At 42.6% G+C, this 19,880-nt stretch overlaps 2 protein-coding genes across 16 annotated transcripts in view; one reads left to right on the plus strand and one right to left on the minus strand.

Moving 5' to 3' along the window:
- Positions 1 to 1,322: 1,322 nt before the first annotated feature.
- Positions 1,323 to 6,277, minus strand: LOC115023752 (uncharacterized). Of its 2 annotated transcripts, XM_029454974.1 has the most exons (7): positions 6,264 to 6,277; positions 5,418 to 5,522; positions 4,894 to 4,983; positions 4,636 to 4,710; positions 3,501 to 3,571; positions 3,197 to 3,368; positions 1,323 to 2,730 (listed from the first exon to the last, which is right to left on the minus strand). In XM_029454974.1, exons 2-7 carry the CDS (start codon positions 5,484 to 5,486, stop codon positions 2,518 to 2,520), a joined length of 690 nt encoding a protein of 229 aa, XP_029310834.1. In that variant the 5' UTR covers positions 5,487 to 5,522; positions 6,264 to 6,277; the 3' UTR covers positions 1,323 to 2,517. The 2 variants fall into 2 exon arrangements, with proteins under 2 accessions (XP_029310834.1, XP_029310835.1); XM_029454975.1 differs by lacking the exons at positions 4,894 to 4,983; positions 6,264 to 6,277 and having other exon boundaries at positions 5,418 to 5,519.
- A 6,590-nt stretch (positions 6,278 to 12,867) lies between these two features.
- Positions 12,868 to 19,880, plus strand: part of LOC115023575 (heterogeneous nuclear ribonucleoprotein C) — an 8,172-nt gene continuing 1,159 nt past the window's right edge. Inside the window, exons 1-9 of one of the 14 annotated variants that reach the window (XM_029454659.1) lie at positions 12,884 to 13,004; positions 14,824 to 14,857; positions 15,337 to 15,393; positions 17,812 to 17,861; positions 18,145 to 18,392; positions 18,868 to 18,940; positions 19,076 to 19,123; positions 19,271 to 19,434; positions 19,522 to 19,635. In XM_029454659.1, coding sequence (XP_029310519.1) covers positions 15,367 to 15,393; positions 17,812 to 17,861; positions 18,145 to 18,392; positions 18,868 to 18,940; positions 19,076 to 19,123; positions 19,271 to 19,434; positions 19,522 to 19,635 — 724 coding nt within the window. In that variant the 5' untranslated portion in view covers positions 12,884 to 13,004; positions 14,824 to 14,857; positions 15,337 to 15,366. Of the gene's footprint in view, positions 13,005 to 14,823; positions 14,858 to 15,045; positions 15,394 to 16,274; positions 17,967 to 18,144; positions 18,393 to 18,867; positions 18,941 to 19,075; positions 19,124 to 19,270; positions 19,636 to 19,880 lie in introns of those variants that run through there. The other 13 variants (XM_029454645.1, XM_029454648.1, XM_029454650.1 and 10 more) reach the window with 13 other exon arrangements.

A 19,880-nucleotide genomic window follows, 5' to 3' on the forward strand; every position in this document is an offset into this window, starting at 1 on the left:
GCTTAAGTGTTGTTGTTTCTGTTATATCAACTTGTACCATGCATCAATCTCATCCATACTTGTCGCCATTTTTTCCGTTGCTGCTTTTCATGAATTTTGCTAATGTCCCCATTCTTAATTCCACGTATGATCGGTCTATTGTTTCTCCAATTGATGGACAGGACTGTAAACGCGGATACAATTCAAAGGTCTGCAACCAGGCTGCAATCCGGAAGCTGCTTTCATAAAGACAAATCCATGTTCCCTGGTTAAAGATCTTGTCTGAACCTTGGCCCTCTAAGTGCTCTAAAATAACACCTCTTCAATTTTATCAACACAGGGTGAGTTTCTATTGAGATGCTTTGAAGTTGAATCACTGTGAGTGGGTGAGTTGGAAATGAAACTGGTGGGCAACACCTCGCTGTAAAACACACTCCTACCTGAGGACACAATGACTCTGCTCTTTTTCACAGTTGATCACATGTGAGGCCTCACAAACACACACACACATACATACATACTTACTGTGCATACACACAGGGAGGTTTAAATAAGCAGAAAAGTGAGTCAACCCTACGCAAAAAAAAAAAAAAGAGAAGTTGAATGTATTTAGATAAATTGAGAACTTCCGCTTAATATTTTGACATTTTGAGATGTTCTAAAGTAAAGTGCTGTAAAGTGTCACATAGCAACACATATAGTGTTCTGGGGAGCATTAAACATGTTTGTTTAGTGCCATGTTGACATCATGAGTTTGAAACCCAGCAGATGTTTGATGAGTGTTTGGCTCTGAGCAGCAGCTCACGATTTACTTATGATAAGTCTGTTTCCTCTGCAGTACTGATTGTTACCATGACGACCCACTCAGTGAGAGGAGTGAATAGCGCTAACCTCGTTATGGGACCCTCCCCCTCAGGCCCTTTCCTCGAGAGCAGCAAACACTGCTGGGACAAGAGGCCGAGCTGCAATCCTCTTTATATTCTTCTTCTTAATAGCAGCCGACATAGATGAAGCTTTGTCTTTAGTTATCGTAGCCTTTACGATAAATTAAACAACTTAGAGTAATGGTTTGACATATTTGGAAACTTGGATACTTTCTTGCCAAAAGTTAGATAAGGAGGTCAATAGAGGTCGTACTTTAGCCTAGCTTAGCATAAAGACCGGAAACCAAACCTTACCTTTGCTGTCTGAAGGTAACAAAGTCAGCCTACCCTGCACCGCTACATCATGCTAACTAAACGGCTTTACACACCGGGGGCATTTCTTTTGGGTGATTCATTCACTCATATGATTTTACATTTGCTCTTATAAACAAAAAGGAAGCAGTTTTTTTTTTTGTCAAAATACAATGTAGTTTTATTGGCTTTTTTACTTCTATGGCCCCATGAACACAAAGGTGAACACACATACACACACACACACACACACACACACACACACACACACACACACACACACACACACACACACACACATGGAGATAAAAGGTAAGGCAGGCAACACAACATGAATCAAATGAGCTCATACAGCACAACCTGATCTCAATTGGGAACATTTCTCTACAAGGATGCAAGCAAATCCACTGTGGTGTGAAGCAAAGTCACAACTTTAAATACATACAAAAACACCGTAACAATTAACATACAGTACAGAAAAGTCACAGCCTTTTCCAATTGGAATAAGTAGCGTGACTGATTGTCAACCTCACATTTCTTCTTAAATGATCATTCATAAATATAGATAACATAACATGAATACTTTTAAACACAATAGTAATCAACTGTAAGAAGTGTTTAAATGACTTTAACATAATTAAGTTCCAATAAAGCCCATTTAGTTTTGAGGTCGGCTTATTTTACTGAAAACATACACGAGTGCAGCGAGGAAGAAGAAAAAGAAGATTCCCTGTTTTTAAATCGGCAACCAGTAAAATAACACATAACCCACTCATTAAACACACGTACTGCTCAACAACTACAGATCAGGAGCCATATCAGATCTCTTCTGCTATTGCTTTTTAAATTGGGTCATGCTCTATTTTAGAACCAGAACTCCTTGTATTTCAAAGAGACAAGGGAAGGGGTCAAGAAGGGGACGATAGTGCCAAAGAAATAGGAGACTTCTTTTAACAGCAGATGAGATGCTGCAGTAGGAACTTAAGAATTGCATAGTTCAGCAGCATCATCGTCGTCCTATTTTCCACTTGAGCGTTGTAATTTTCCCTTTTGAATCTACCTGTGCAGCCCTGAAACCTTTCCCCCGCGTATCACTCCTGTGGCTCGTTAGAACAAGGAGCCAGACGAGAGGTCTATTTTTACAAACGAGGGGGTGAGAAAGTGGAAGGTGAGATTTCATGAAGCAGAAGAAAGCACTGAGTTTAGATCGTGAGCAGAGTTTCTGGATGTAACATGTACAGAGAGCGGCTTTATCTGTACTATCCTGCGTAAAGCAACATGTGCGTGTTCCCATTTTGTGCATTGTCTGAGTCGGTGGTTGTTTTTTTGTTGTAATAAACTATTCTCATGAAACAGAAAAGAGTCAAGCGCTGGCCCACGGTAGAAGGAAAGACACGATAACAATGACGAGGGAGAGGGAGAGAGGCAGCAAGAGGAGGAGGATGAGAGGCAGAGAGAGGGAAGATGGCCATAGAGACCTCAGACGCTTGGAGCCTCGGGGCAGGTCGCCCGGACTCTGTTGCCTCTCCTCGTTCGGCCGGCAGATGACCAGTGGCCTGACCTGTGATATGCTCTCCTGGGAGACAAAGAAGAAAACACAAAGTGAAAACGATGAAGATGCAATGTACAGTAAATACCAAATGAACAGTATTGTACAAAATACCCACTATCTATCCCAACGTTAATCCAAAAGGATAAAGGCAAAAGTGTTTCTCTTGACATACTGTAGCACCCTCTAATAAGTGTTTGGATGTGATGTCTTTTTTTATTTTCAAGCAGGTCTGAGAAACATAATGTGTTATTGGAACATTGAAGCATGTAAACATGTTCTAGTAGACACCTAGAGCACCATCATGAACCTGAACATGAGCATAACATGTCCCCTTTAATGAACCAAATAGGGGAAATCTATGGGATCAGAACGAGGATACTGTCTCTGTTGCAGCCCTGCTTACACCTCTCTTCTCAAGCCTCTGCGTTGCGTTGACATTGTGCTTTGGTGAGCAGATGACTAATAGACTTTACATTGCTGTGTTCTCTACCTCCAGTATTGTCCTGCTGTGTGGTCTGGCAGGGCTGAGCCTGAGGTTCCAGCGATGTGATCTGTGGCTTCGCCCGCCGTCGTCCTCGCTCTCGGTGGTGTCTTGCCGAGCTACCCGCGGACGCTTACGTCTTCGAGAGCTGATTCGCTGGAGAGAACCTGGCTCCTGGAGTCTGAACCAATCAGGTTAAAGGCACAAGGTCAGAGAACTACAAGCAAAGAGATATTGTGTGTGTGTGTGTGTGTGCGTGTGCGTGTGTGTGTGTGTGTGTGTGTGTGTGTGTGTGTGTGTGTGCACATCAAACCTGCAATCTGTGTCCTCTATATCAGCATCTGCATCACTCTCCCCCTGAGGGTCAGACAACACACACTCCTCCTGCACAGGAATGTCACATTGTACATACAGAAACAAGAATGCGTAGTTAGTTATAGTATGCGAGGTTAATAATGTAGGTTAAAGTACGACGAATACAAATTATTTATAAACACAACCTCCACATTTGCTTCGTGGAGGCTTTTATTTTGTAGTCAGTTGCATGAAACGCAGATGAGCAGCAGTGAATCATCACCGACCGCTGCTTTTTGTTAGCCAAAAAACAACACTTGATGATGGCATTCGTCTGTGTGCGTGTTCTCATGTGTCACTTCTTATTATCACCATTGTTATTATGCATGAATCAGCTGACACCTCGACACATGACTAAGGAGCTCAGAGACACCTAATCTGGTGCTTCCTACTGATCTTACTGTGATAGCACACATGCATCATTCATTTGTGAGCACTGTGAAGAACTCATTCACTCATTAAGTATTCGCTATTTTTACCACAAGGTAGTGTATACTACGAACTAGGGGTATTGAGATATACATATATACATATAAAATATTGATATCATGTGAATAATCCAGAAATATCTGAGGGCACTATATTAAATATAACATTTACCCTTACAATTTTGACAATTAAAGCAATAGTTTGACATTTTAGCACATTTTTTATTCTCTTTTTTAGGTGCAACCAAATGATTAGCTTAGCTTAGCAGAAAGACTAGAAACAAGGGGAAACAGCTCGCCTGACTCTACAAACGACCTATCAGATCACTAATTAAAAATGTATATGTTCTTTGTGTAACCTGTCTTAACCAGAGGGTCATGTGGTCTTTCTTAGTTACGCTTGTTCTAGGCTAAGCTAACAGGCTAACAGCTAACAGTCCCCTGGCTGGAGCTTCATATTAACAGTGATAAGTGGTATCGATCGTCTCATCCAACTCTTGAACAAGCGTAAACCCAAAATGTAAATCTATTCCTTTAAATTAAACAGTGGAAACACAAAAAGCCACAGAACCACAGCTGCCTGCTATAATAAAGGCAACATAAAGACTCTACGAGTGTCTGAAGTGAATAGTTGCACGCGCACGCCTGTCGTATAGAACACATTACCTCCGTGCCGTATCCCTCGGAGTACCTGGTTATCATTACCCGGTTTTTCCCACAGTGTTCACACAGCAGTGTGTCCTGAGAACAGAAAGCAAATGAAAATATGATTAATTTAAAGAAAGTTGCTTTAAAACAGACGCAGGCAGCAGCAGAGAGGTCAGCGGGATGTAAAAGGTATGTATTTAGAGCATGATTACGGATGAAGAAGAAACACTCTGAGCGACGGCCACAGACACTTAAGTGGTGAGCCTGAGCACTCACCGGCGTAGGAGTGTGTGCTTCTGAATAAAGTGTACAGGGACCGGCCTCGCACACACACACTACATCTACCTCTCCACAACTCGCCCTCATCTGAGACAGGGAGACAAAGACAGAGAGGATTAACAACTGTGACTTATGAGAAGCAAACTGGACACAAACTTATATAATGTAGAACGGTATCGTGTAGAAAGAACATGGAGACAGCAGAAGTCTGTATTTTAATGGATCCCTGTCGGCGGCTCAGTGATGCGGTTTTTAAACTGGGTTATGAAGGCTGATCCATGTGATTCAGTCAAAGAACATCAGAGTGATAATCAAATACAAAGTGGTACATTACCCGTTTGGGGCAGTTCACCCCAAAATCAAAAATACTCCTACCTGTAGATTTATCAATCAAGATCGTTTGAGTGTGAGTTGCCGAGTAAAATGTAACTTTGTGTCATTTACAGGCCACAAAATGTGCTTTTATATCATATACTGATTCCCAAGGTATGCAGGAAAAAGGTATAAATAAATCCCCTCACCTCACAGTCATTGTCAGACGTCTCTCCAGACGAAAAGAGGCCGTGGGAGTCAGATTCCGTCCGCAGCATGACCTCCGACCTGGCTCACACGCTCACATAGACCCGCTGCGGCACATCAACGACAGAGAAAGGAGCTCAGTTACATTACTTGAGGATTTAACACTTTAGTAGAAATTGTTACAGTAGTGAAATGCTATAATATTCAATAATATCTGTGAAATCGCGTCATGTTGTATTATTGTTTTACAAAAGTCTGTTCCAATTAATGATATGAAGCACATTCTAATTGGTACCACTTTCTAATAAGGGTTCATACGCTATGGCTTTGTTATTGATTGATACATAATTATAAAAACCTTTTATTGGTAGTATAATATTAATATTCTTACAATTCCCATATGGCTGGGCCAATGTTAATAGTACCCCATTTTAAAAATTTAAATGTGAAGAAATGAGATTAGTTTATAGTTTATATATATATATAGTTTTTAATTTAGTGTTACAGATGTGTACAGATGATGCTGTCTTGACACAAACAACCTCACTGTAACATCTGTTCAGCTGTCCGCACTCCCATTACGTAATGAACTAAATGAACTGTAATAATGTAATAGCCTACGACAGTCAATGTTAGAGCCGGACAAGTTTGCAGTTAAAGATGCGAGGGGGAAAGATGCTGTCAACATGTTTTGTAATTATTATTATTAATAATAATAATAATAATAATAATTATAATTATTATTATTATTATTAAATGACATAACATTCTGATTATACACACATGTATGGACGGAAAAAAATCTTAATTTTAGCGACATTAAATAGAACAGGGTAACCAATTTTTACCTCAAACGCATCCCGTCCACAAAAAAAAACATAGAAAATAAAAACCCCATAGAAATATATAAAATATATATATTTAGAGGATGAGCAGGAGAACGCGGTGCTTCTCATTGTGGCGCGGGGAAGAAGCCATGAGCTCGCGCTGCTTGTGAATATTTGACATTGTAGCAAATCCTCTGTGTGATGACAGGCAACTACAGTCCGGGAAGCGCGCGCTCACGGGGATACCGAATTTCCCAAAGCAACGCGGGAGCGCGGAAAGCTGGAGGAGGGACTTCCGTTCTGGACTTTCGAAATAAAAGGCAGTAGTGAAGAAAGTGAGACAACTAAATAATAATAAATAAATATATATATTATTTGCATAGCACTTTTCAAGGTGGGAGCACAAAGGGATGTTAAAGAAAGGAAAAGAAATCACAAATATAAAAAACTATTAAACTATTTAAAAATAATTCAATCAGGTGGTTGCAAATAGAGGTGTAGAAACAAAATTTGATGCTTTATTCTCTAAAATCTTTTTTTTCTCAGCATATTCATATCCATATATTGTTATAAAGCCATTTGGCTAACATAAACACCCAATGGGTATGTAAACTACAGTCGGATATCAACTGGAAGTCATTTATATTTACCCTTGGCAAACAGCATCAAATATAAATCATACCGTCAACATAATACGAGTGGATTAATCTGTTGTGGGGTCCCAGAACAAAACTGAGCTGCTTTAATAGTGCCTTTAGGAGCGTGTCGTGTTAGTTTATACTGTGTTTTAGTGGTGCATATTCACCAAAACCTACTTACGATTGTTAATCCAGAGTTAGGCATACCCTACTTTCAGAAAAGTTTAACTTGTTTTGTGTCTTTTTCTACCTCTGGCAGGGTTCTCGCTCCAGGATCATGATCTGAAAGTTGTTTTGTGAACCCACCAATCATCAAAAGAGTCAGCCTGCGTACATACCTTCACCGCTCACAAATGCCATTGCATATGAATATGTGATGCATCGCATTGTGGTACACTGGTATGTAATTGTCTTTCAGGAAAATTAGACGTTTAGTTGCTTAGAGTAAAACAAAAAACAAAAATAAAAGCATGAACAAGCTTTTCTGCATCTTGCTGGCTCAGTAGATATATATGAGAACCTTTGCTATATAGCGCAAAATAATCAAACCCAAGCTATGGTTCCTGACCCTCTAAACTTAAAACATTTGAATGTTCTCAAAGCAAACTGGGAATGATTACATGTGCATTTTGCCATGATCTTTATCTTGTGCTGTTAAGGTTCTGAGAAAGTTGAAATACATAGTGGGACAGACAGAGAAAGAAAGATGAAAAGAGATGTACACAGTTATACACACGACCCCACAGACACAGAGAAAGTCCAAGGCAAGTTTCATCAAAGGAAATCAGCCGGAAACGTCTGTACCCATGGGGAATCTGTCTGTTTCAGTAGCTACGCAATATCATTCTTCAGGCTATATGGAGTCGTAATTGGGATCAACGGACAAAAAGAATATTTGTTTGTTCGCATGTCGCTTCCTGCATGAGGCCCATTGATTATTAGTCAGTTAATAAACTCAACACAAATGAAAAAGAGCATTTACTAGTACTAGTTATAGTACTGTTGATACATGAATGTAAAAAAAGAACATAAGCTTTCCATATAGAGCTCATTTTGGCCTAAATGTCCCATGAGCCCTGCTGCACTGAACGAGATAAAGGGTAATTAAGGGCGACCTAATGGCCGAGGGAGGGATGCTCATTATGGCTGCATGTCGACCATGCCAAATGACCCCTGTGAGCATAACTGTACACTGTGTGATTCAGCAGACATTATGGTGGTCATTATGCAGCAGTGCATAACAACCTTTTTAGGATCGTGTGTGTCTGCATTCACTGAAATGTAGCTTTGATGATTGCAGTACTGCATGCTGATGTGTCATCCACAAAGTTGCATGTAATTAAAAAGGGATGCAGCGCAACATTTGGTCAATCGTGCTCTTTTTATGCGTTCACAGGGGAGAAGGGGAGGCAGACGAGGAGGGAAGTGCCAGATCTTCAGAGGCCGATAGAGAAGTTTGTGTATACACAAGTAGCAATACAAACAGGAGATGCAGGCTCGATAAGGAAATTAAGGGAAAGGGTGCAACTCAAATAAACCACGAGTGATGCACCAACAGACCAATGCACCTCTCTCTCGCTCGCTTTTTGCTCTCTGAAATTCACTCGCTGTCACTTCAGAGTGAAGGAAAAGCAGCAGAAAAGCGTTGTTTGGGTATTGTGGAAGCGCTGCAGAAAGGCATTCTTTGGATTTTCTCATCAGAATTGGACGCAGGACTAAACACAACCTGTCAAAACTCACATGAATCCATTCTCTTGGACTGAAGTCGATTGAAGGACAATCACTGCACCCGAGGAAATTGCAGGTTACAGAGCTGCGAGAACACAAAGGCGGTTGGAAGATTGGGGTTTGGTTGTGTGAGTTATGTGCTTCTGCGGTCGACAAGTGAGGCTGATCATCCTCAGACTTTCACACAGTGTGTGTGAGGGGATTACTGACTGCACAGTGAGAGGAAGAGAAGTTTAGCAAAGGACGAAGGCAAAGACGCACTTAATCTGATCCAAAGAGGCTTTGTTTTTATCTAACATGAGGAAGGAGAAGACTTTTTTCTCAGGCACAAAACAGAAACTTTACCCTGGTTTGTCAAAGTAATACTCCTAAATATCAACAGAACCTTTTTCTTTTGACACAAACCGCTCTGAAAGACCAATGAAGGAGTCAGACCAAACCAAGGATAACCCCCTGACTTGGGATTTCGACCAATCCTGGAGTTCATTCGTAAAACCAGCTGCACGTCTTTGCCTCAACACCTTGGATTTCTCTGACCTCTGGGACGAAGAAGACAGTACAGAGGACGAGGGAACCAATTCAACCAATGAATCATCAACGTGTCTCTGTGCCCCTCCAGCACCCCCTCCTCTTCCTCCCCCTCCTCCGCTCGCCCCACCTTTGCCCTCGGCCTCCCATAAAGGTGCAACCATCAAATGTCGCACTTTGAAGCTCCACTGGAGGGAACTGCAGAGTTTAGCCCCCCTCCCCAGGATGACACGCTTCGGCTCTCAGACTATTTGGGCCGGACTTGAGCCGGTCCATTTAGATACCAACCAGCTGGAGTATCTGTTTGAATCTAAGGGTAGTAGCACCAGTTTTAATGTGGCTTCTAGGAGGCAGGTAAGATCGATGAGACACGATGATGCCTCTGGCATATAGAGACATTGTATTAATAAATATGTGTTTTGCAATATCAGATTTATAAAGAAACTGCAAAATGTTAAAGCTACGACCACGAATATCTTTGTTTTATTGTCTTTGGCGCCACCTGTGGCGATAAGCAGTGATGCAGCTGTGTTTTTGGACACCCAGTTCGTAATATTGCCAATACAAACGCTTTCATCTCTTGGTCATCGGATCAATCCCAACTGTGTTACCTCATCCGGCGACAGATAACATTTATTTAAGTTAAAATCTTCAAGATTATATAGACTAGATACATAATTGTAGGTACCATTTACAAATCTTCATCAGTATGCTAAATGCAATTATGCATAGTGTCTCATGCCCTCCTCTTTACCCCAACATAGAAGCAGCCGTCAGTCTCAGTTTTGGGGATGAAGCGGAGTAACATTGTAACCATCGCCCTGAGCAGCCTGCCCCCTCCCCGCCTCCTCCCCCCTGCTATCTACAGCATGGACAGCAGTGTGCTGGACAGAGAGGACCTTCAGGTACTGTGGAGGACGTGTCATCTAGAATTTGAGCTTCAGCATTTTGCTTAACCTTTCAAAGTTAGCTTGGCAATTTGTTGCCCTCACCACATCTTTATTACAGCCAACTGAAAGCTGAGCAGGAAGCAGACACACACAGACACAGCACAAAGTCCCATCAGTAGTCCTGAAGAGCTCCTGCAGTATGAGTTAATCTCCACATTCCTTTCTAAAACAGCGGCTTAAAGCACTAATCCCAACAGAAGAGGAACTGTGTCTGATCAAGGAGGCCAAGGCCCAGAACCCCCACTCCCCTCTGGCCTCAGCCGAGCTCTGCCTGCTCACTTTGGGGGAAATCCCACATCTGAACTCCAGGCTTCAGCTGTGGGCCTTTGCTCTGGACTACGACTCCTTAGAGAGGGTAAGTGAAAGGGGAATGAGGAAATGTATTAATCAATAGCATTTTGTAAAGAGAAATGTCTGTCTTACTGCCCTCTAAATGATGCTTATCTTTGTCAAAGCGATAGCCGATGGGTTCTGAGATTGGCATTAGCGTGCTACCATGCTGCCGCCTACATAATCAAAACATTCCACCATTACAGTATTGTTTGATTGACAAGTAATCCCTATAGGCATGCAGTTAAAAGAAAACACCACCTACTCAGTATGAATCACGACATTGTCCTCCTCGTGACAGGAAGTTGCTGAGCCTCTGTTCCATCTGAAGTTGGCCATGGAGCAGCTCGCAGCCAGCCAGACCTTTAGATGTATTCTAGCAACAGTGTTAGCAATTGGTAACTTTCTCAATGGGTGTAAGGTGAGTGTTCCCAGTCTGTATTCATCTTTAATCCACTTTGTTTTGGATTGTTTTATTTTTCCTTGCCACAAAATTCTCACAACACTTTTTTGAATATGGTAAGGCCCGTGGTTTTGAGCTGAGTTACCTGGGGAAGCTGTCCCAGGTGCGGGATACACACACTCGCCAGCCCCTGCTGCTCCACGTCTGCGTGCTGCTAATGCAGCTCTACCCACAAACGTCTGACCTCTACTCGGACATCACTGCTGTTAGTAAAGCTGGCAAGGTGCGTAGGTGCACCTTAATGTGTGAAGGATTATTTGGAAACAATAAGTCCAACTCATTTTCAAGCTCATTCAAAACTGTCAAATGTTAATTTACTCAAAATGAATCTAAGTAACAACCCACTGTGAATCTACATCAACATGCACACACTTCCCCTGTTCTCTTCTTTACAGTTCGACTACTCCCTAGTCCAGTCCAACCTCACCCAGCTGGACGCAATGTGCAAAGCATCATGGGAGCAGCTAAATATTTTGGACAAGGCAGAGGAGAAGAGGAAAGGGGGGAAGGAGAAGAGGAGAGGAGGAGGAGGAAATGAGGCTTTAGGCCATGAAGGCTCGCTTCGTCACCGGCTGCCACACATTTTGAAAGAGTGCGAGGAGAGGCTGAAGGTCCTGAAAGCCGTCCATCGTCGTGTCATCAACAGGTGGGCTGCGAGTATGGCTTCTTTCATTTTGTTGACGTTTTTGGCACTTTAAGGTGAGACGCTACTGGCAAACACTTTTTTGAGACCGAGGTCAAACATTTTCCTTCTTGTTGTTTTAGTTATGGAGTCAAACTTTCTGTATTCCTCTTCCTTTCTGCTCCTCCAGGTTCCACTCTTTCCTCTTATTCCTAGGCTACTCCCGAGCTATGGTGAGAGACACCAAAGCAGAGGACTTCTGTAAAACCGTCAGCAACTTCTCTCTGGAGTACAGGAGCACACGACAGGCCATCCTCCTGCAGAGAGAGAGGTCAGAGAGCTCAGGATCTCACACGCCCGTAGGCAGGAGGAAACGTCAACAAACTCCAACACAGGTTTTTATCTCAGATGCTGTCAAACAAACCAATCTGAACAAAATGATCAACTGGTTTTGTCGCTATCTGTTGATCCACCAGGAAAACGAGGAGCAGTGTCGGCTGGAGGAAGTTCTGAGAACGCCCGAGTCCAACTATAGACTGGACGTCACTCTGCCACGAAACCGCAGGAGGATGGGTGACATCCAAGGTACTTAAAATACTTCTTTTTATTTATCTCTTTATCTATCAAATGTATCATACTGAACGCACGTTTGCTTACTCCTCAGGTCCATTCTCACGGAAGTGGTGACCCTGCTGAGATGCTTTTAAAGCCATTCAGTCGCTGTGTTGGAACCAAATTGTTTGTAATTGTTATTTATGACATTGTTGCAGGATGCGTGTTGTTAAGCAGTAAGGTGCATGAGATTTCACTTGCCACCCTTCTTCTATGTCTGTTTTGAAAAATAAAAAAGTGTAATTTATACAGAACATAATCTGATTTCCACTTCAGAATTCTAAATTATGTTAAAATCCCTTTGCATTCTGCATTGTTACATTCTAATAAATGTGTTAATTCCTCTTTCAATCTCTACATTCCTTTCCATTGTGTGTTGGCCTCATTGTATTCACTTTCCCCAGCTGTTGGTCACGCAGCGGGTGGCCCTTTCGCTCTGTTTGCTTTAACATACTGCAGCTGCTTGTGTCTGTTTAATGTGTCCAAAACAATAAAGCATCGACCATAACTTTTTAAAGCTGAGAAATAACAATGTAGCGCGAGCCGCGTGAGTCTCGAGCCGCGTGAGTCTCGAGCTCGATGTGTTGGCAGTCTTTGAGCTTTATTCAAAATCAATAGACAACATCACACGTGTGTCGTTATTCGTGAGCCGGACTGGCTGTCGCATCCGCCAATCCCTGAAGAGTATGTGCACACAAGGTGGTTTAAAGGTCCAATCAGAAAGTAGGACGCAGTAGTGGGCGTTTACCTTTTCTGTTCTGTGTATGACTCGACGCCATTTCGTGTCCACTGGTTTCAAGGTGATACAATCAGCCTGCTGAGCCGTTAACGGATCTTTACCTACTCAAGTAAAAACAGCGAATTTTACTAATTTTTAGTATTAAACTCCTGGTGAGTATTTTTAACCGAGAGTTTTTTTTCCTCCCCTATATTTTTTTTATTTTTTTTCTCGACTTTGAACCTCTTTGGGACTTTTTGTTTTGGTTTTTAATGCATTTTTCCTGGCTGGTATTCCTGAGACTGTGTTGGCTTTAGTGGCGTACATTTGGTGTTTGCATATTTGAGCTGCGCAGAGACTAGTTTTAAGTAAAGCTTTCCACGACAAGATTTTTTTTGCTTTTGTTTTTCGAATGAGACATTTCAAAACCTCATTTCTTTTTTTTTTCTGCTGTGTTGCCTCGTTGTTTATCTGATTTGTGGTCATATTTTCGAGGAAAGAAAAGATGGAAGATTGTTCCAGTCTTTTCTGGACTGTGTTCAAAACGGGTCGCCCTTTTTCTGGAAATATGTTTTTAAAGGGTTTTTTAATCTCGTCCTGTGTTTTGCCTCCAGCAGTAACTTGATTTGCAGTCGTTGACTTTGACTCATAAGACGTGTTTTTCCTTTCTTTGTGATTTTGGCAGTGTGTTTTCTGCAGCAAATCTTTCAGGAGTGATGTAATTTTTTCAGGCAAGATGTTTTTTCCCCTCTATGACGAGGGGGGGGCGCTTTTCTTTTAATTTTTTTTTAATTTTTCTTTTTTTTTTAAAGGAACATTAACACCTGGGAGTACTGTAGCATTGGTGTGGCAGAATTTGTGCATTTTTGGTAATTCTGATTTTAAGTTCATATGCATATTTAGAAGCCCACGCAGTTTATTCTGAGCAGCCCGAGGATGGAGGCCTACACACGGGCCTGCAGTGAGCTGTAATCCGGCCTACACTTCTAAATTGCTCCCCCCTCCCCCTCTTGAATTTATCATGAATAGCTTTATGACTGATAAACTCGTATACATATCTATGGAAAACTTCTCCCCTGATGGGAACGCAAGGTAGCCTCCAAAACTGCAAGATCCCCGTTGTACCCCTTGCTGTACCCCAACACCCTTACTGTACCCCACCCTTCTTGGCCCCCAAAGTGTGTCCTCTGGAAGTGTCCTTGAGCGTGAGTCCCTCCAGGCTCCAGGGGCGCTGTTATGTAGCTGACCCTTTACTCAGGCCTCTACAAGCAGGAGGAAAGAGTGGGGAGCCATTCTCCTCCACACTGATGCTGCTCTGAAGCTGACACCAGTGTCTCACGTGTTCCTGCTCATAAGGTCGTTTAGTTTGCAAATAAGCAGCTCAAGTTTTCCAGGGGGGGCGCGTAAAGTTAGAAGCTTTTTAGTTTGTGAAGAGAATCCCTAGTGATGCTACACATCAGCTGAGCTGGCAAAGGATGCACCGTCCTGCCAGCTTTAGTGCCATGTTCAGCTGCAGACTCTCACACGAGGTCATTTAGTGGTTTTAAAAGTCAAATCGAGTGTGCAGTTCAAACGATGGAAGTGTGATTAACACCCATGAATAATTGATATAATAATGACTACTATAGTTTAATCTTGTAGTAGCCTGCCTGCAAAGTCTCTGGCTGATGGCGTTTTGTTAAAACAACACATGCTTAAGATTTATGACTTTTAAATAATTGTAAAATAAGATTACACCTAAAGGCTTTAATTGAGGATGAAGTAGTGAATTGGGTTTTATTTTTATGAATGTGTTTTATTTTTACTCCAGCTGTGATTTCTTATTCATAGTGAACATGTGCTCGTGTGGCATTGAGTGTCAATTATTATTATAATATTTTTTTTACTTATTTCCATACTTTGCCCTCCCTGCTTGTGGAAATAATACTTCTAGTTTATTTTTTCCAATGACCTCTTTTCTAATATTCCGTTCTTTTGTTTCCCCCTGTTTAGTTTTTGAAGCCACTTTTTTGATCAGCGGCGAATCGTAAGTTGGTCTCAACCTTTTTTTTTTTTTGTGCTTTTTTTTTTTCCACACCACAACTTTTGCATCACTTTTTTTCTCTTCCACTTTTGTTTTCACCCCTTTGTGATTCAGCCCATTTCTCCCCCCCCCCCCCTTTTTGGATTTCCTAGAGCAAGTAGCATGTAGTGCTTTTTTTTTTTTTTTTTTTTTTGTGCTGTGAAAGTAGAAAATCCACTGCTGACTGTTTGACACTAGTGGCCTCTTACATGAGCGTCCCACATGTTCCCAGTTTATGATAACCAAATGCATAAAAGTGTTGATTTATGAGAGGCCACATTTGGAGCTAATTGCTGAATAACACTTCCTCAACTCCCTCCTGCATCCAGTCCTTGGATTGAATGGCTCACAGAGGCTAAATAAGTGCTGCCATTGCTTTGTAATGTAATATTTATTTTGCATGTCATTTTGATGGAGTCAAATCTGGTCTATTGCCCACACAGAAAAAAAGATACCTGGTCTTGATAATAACAATGATGTCATCATTGTCACCCCCAATAGTAAGTTTGTACCCATAAAAATAAGCATGTCTACTGAATACCATGAATTACTAACATATAACAGTAACAACTAATAGTGACTGTATTTGATTAAAATATATTTGTCTTTTTATTAAATCCGTATATTTTAATGTGAAACAGTTTTGAGGTTGAATTTCTCAGAACCATAATCAGCCTTTTAAAACCTTGTTAAACTGTAAAGGTTAAGATTGTATTAATCATATCCTTCATGTGTACTCCCTAGCTCCATAAAGTGTACACACACACACACACACACACTACGTCCAGCTCCATGCACATCTGTACAAGCTGCTCTCTGTCATTGTGTCTGTCGTCCAACATGAGCGCTGCAGCTGCAGCGTCCGCCACAGTCAAAGCACAAACATTAAAAGCAACACTCGCTCACGTTACTGATCATGATGAAACTAAAGATGCACCATCACATCTCTGGAAGTCTCGCACCATGAAGCCCAGATGAGGCCGAGGATAGGACGGGTTATTAGAACTGCCAATATGTCATAAATGGACTCTTGTAACACGACGGGCCACAGTCGGAGTTTAGCCCCTTATTCATTAGGAATGTAAATACCAGAGGGACCTTTACACTTTAATGCAAGCCAATATAGTATCCCTGCAGTACACAGATTATTTAGATTATCAAACGCTTAGAAAACAACAGGAAAATAATCTCAAACTGATTTTAATCGTTTAAGAAATGTTTCGTTTAAAATCAGCAGAAAACGCTTTTATATTACGAGCGAAAGTCTGCAAAAAGAAAGTAGAGCAGGATATTTACTGAACAATGATGATGTTGAATCAACGCCTTGAACTGCCCAAACAGAAAACAAATCTAAATATATATATATATATATATATATACAGTATGTATCATTTCAGATGTTCCTGTTATTTTGTCCACCTCGTGGTTCTCGTTGATTAATTCTCCGTGTAATCGGCTTTGTTCGGCATCAGTCCATGAAAATCATTTGCTGCTTTATAAACCTTGGATTGTTTCTCTTTGAACCCCAACATGCCACAAAGATTTAGAAACACTTGCTAAGCAGCCTGTGATAGATCACCTCTCCCCCCCCCCCCCCCCCCCCCCCTCTCCCTAAACACACCCGGCGGTGTAGAGACTCTTGTCAGCTTGCCAAGCAATAGACACATCCCGGCCAAATCATGTAGAGGAGAGCGGAGCATTAAGCTTTGGCCAGAAAGCCGGCTGCACACCATGTAATCCCCTGCTAGTAGCTGCCGGCCAGAGGGAGAGGCCGCCGCCGGGCTACAGTTCAGCCCGGCTGGCAGCAGCGTTGTGCTTTGGCAGGTGAGATCGGGCTTTGTAATAGCTGAAGTGGTTGATAATAACATGAATGGCTCGCAGGGTCGATGGGGAATTGGCAAAAAACAAAAACAAGATGGACACACATGCAGTGGGTCAATGAGTAAAGCCAGAAAAATAATAACAATGTCCATCCCAGATATTCACTTTGATACGACACAAAGCAGAGACCAGCAGGACGTCTCCATATTTGAGTTATTTCAGTCAGTCAGTAGTTTAATTACAACAAATATCAAATAAAGGTGTCTTGCAGTCGATGCTGGCGAGGGTCTACTTCCTGTGTACTTATTGTGCAGCCTATTTTACACATGCGTTTGTGATTTTCTGAGACATTTCCCACAATGCATTGTTACACAACTGTGACACGAATGCAACAGCAGCGACAGTCTGCCCCCCTTCTACTCGTATTAAAGCTGACGTTCTTTACGCTGCTAATTGTGCTGATGGGGACTTGATGTGTAAATCATCTCGAGGAAAGAACGAGACCCTGAACGCAACTTGCATTAAATGATTAAAAGCTACAGGGCAGTTTCCTGTTTCTCTTTTTTTATCTCCTACCAGTAGACCCTCACTAGCACTTACTGAAACGAGCTCAAGGGGATCATAAAAAGTGTCAACACACGAGTAGGCTCATAAGCTATCGTGGAATATAGATGTGCATCATGGCACACGATTCAATATGTTGCTTTTTAAATCGTTTTAAACAGATTAGTTCCCAAATATGATCAAAACCGTGCGTGTAAACACACAGCTGCAGTGCGTAGTGTGAGACGTGAGCTTCAGGAAAGTGGTGTTTACTGCAGAGAATAAGGAAGTTATTCACAAATACAAATTGAGAAGACGTTAAAAGCAGCTTTCGTCACTTCAACGCAATATCTTGTTTTGTCATAACACACATTTATCCCACAGGTTTTTTTTTGTCGTTATGGCCGCCTCCTTTTTTTTAAAACAAACCTTTAATCTACCACCTGCTGATCGGCACCTCTTCCCTTTTGAAGCACTTGAAAAGAGGTGTAGTAGATGTCTCCCCACAGTCACTGTGTCTCATAGTTCCTCGACAACCCTCTTCTCTCCAACAGACTCAGACAGGCAGGCAGACCTCCATCAGCCCCAGTACAGACATCATGGAGTGAGTGCTTGCTGCTTCATGACCCCATCACACTGTGTATCCTGCTGTCTCATGTCCACTTCTCGTGGCTCCTGTCTCCCAAGTGCAAACACACATTTAGTGTGTGTAAGAAATGTTTTTCTGAATATTTATTGTTACTGTATAGACGAATGAATCGAACGCTTCAACGCTCACACTGACCTTTTGTGCAGAGATAATCCCACAGCTAATTGTCACACCGCTGTTCCTTCTTCCCTTCCTCGCCCATCTTCCACGTCCACCTCTCTCCCTCCTGTCTCGCCAGCCCGATGGCCAGCAGTAACGTGACTAACAAGACCGACCCTCGCTCCCTCAACTCCCGCGTCTTCATCGGCAACCTCAACACCCTGCTGGTCACCAAGGGAGACGTGGAGGCCATCTTCTCCAAGTACGGCAAGGTGGTGGGCTGCTCCATCCACAAGGGCTACGCCTTCGTCCAGTACGCCAACGAGAGGAACGCCCGGAACGCCGTGGTCAGCGAGGACGGCCGCATGATCGTGGGACAGGTGCTAGGTGAGGTGGAGGGGGGGCTGATGGGTAATAAAGAGCTGAGACGGAGCCCAGCACTGAGCCTTAACATCAGCACTGGACTCCCTTTCTGAAAACAATAAACGTCATTTGTTTCCCATGTTTAAACAGCTGTAAGAATGGATGTTAGACTTTATAGAATGAAGACTTTATAAGTTGTGCCTGTTTTTAAAAATGTTTTTTTGTGCGGAGAAAAAAGGCTAAACCAAAAAACGCAGAAGAAACATGTTTTCATCTAAATATACAGACAGCCTGACGTCGGTGCCAACGTGTTACTTCCCCGTAAACTATCCAAAGCACGTGCTGCTAAAACTTAACTTCTATTTCCTTTTCCTGCTCGTTTCAATCCAAGGAGCATATCCCAGCATGCATCGGGGCAAAAGACAAGGAAACAAACAGGCGGGAATTAAATTAGAACCAACGTGTTTCTCCCACTCTTAACTCCTTCTTCCTCCCGTAGACATCAACCTGGCAGGAGAGCCCAAACCTCACAGATCGAAGACGGTGAAGCGTTCAGCGGGAGACATGTACAGGTGTGTTCGCACTTGATTGAACGACGACCTAGCAATTCTAGTAACTCCGCATTCCGACAAGTCAGAAAGTATCACTCCATGACGAAGACGAGCGCTGCAGTTAATCTTTCTGCACTGCCTCTGCTCTCTCTACAGTTCCTCTGTTGAGTTGGACTATGACTTCCAAAGAGATTACTACGATAGGTGAGCTGTCTATGTTGTGCATACACCTACTGTCTGTTGTTAGTGCTTATGAGTGCACCTTCGATTTGTAGTTTTCATATATTGATGCAAGCGTACCACTCATGCATGTCGTGGCACCTTTTATATTTGTGCACCTCTGTATCTCAGGATGTACTCCTACCAGTCCCGGGTGCCTCCTCCCCCTCCGCCCCTGTCCCGGGCTGTTATCCCCTCGAAGCGTCCAAGGGTCAGCGTGAGCGGTGGAGGGAGCCGACGAACCAAAACCAGCTTCTCCTCCTCCTCCAAGACCAGCCAGAGGACGTCCCGTACGAGTACGTACCACAATTATATCAACTGTCCCGCTCCAACACACCCGCATCAGTGCCGTAATGACTTTTCCACTGCTTCTCCTCGCACAGTGAAGGTAGATGATCTGCAGACCATCAAGAGAGAGCTCACGCAGATCAAACACAAAGTGGACTACCTGCTGGAGAGCCTGGAGCGCATGGAGAAGGACCACAGCAAGAAGTCAGGTGGGGCTCGATGAGTTGATAGTATGTATGTCTCCGCGCTCAATGTTTGAAGACAAAGACAATTATCTCAGAACTGATAACAATCTGGTTTCAACTCCAATATTTAGACGCTAATTACGACAAGTTCACACAAATAATAGGGTAAAAACAATGAGGCGATGACATTGTGGACGTAAACTGCAACCCGACTGGTTGGCGGAGGCATAAAAACGCGTGGCGGTAATTGTAGTTCCTACACTCTCCCT

This window comes from Cottoperca gobio, chromosome 18 (assembly GCF_900634415.1).
Source record: "Cottoperca gobio chromosome 18, fCotGob3.1, whole genome shotgun sequence".
In the NCBI taxonomy this organism is placed as follows: Eukaryota; Metazoa; Chordata; class Actinopteri; order Perciformes; family Bovichtidae; genus Cottoperca; species Cottoperca gobio.

Excerpts from the sequence above, each read along its gene's own strand:
- LOC115023752 (XM_029454974.1), bottom strand. The coding sequence starts at position 5,486 with ATGCTGCGGACGGAATCTGACTCCCACGGCCTCTTTTCGTCTGGAGAG. Across the intron at positions 4,984-5,417 it reads CGTCTGACAATGACTGTGAG|ATGAGGGCGAGTTGTGGAGA; the intron begins GTGAGGGGATTT and ends TCCCTGTCTCAG. Across the intron at positions 3,572-4,635 it reads CCGAGGGATACGGCACGGAG|GAGGAGTGTGTGTTGTCTGA; the intron begins GTAATGTGTTCT and ends ATTCCTGTGCAG.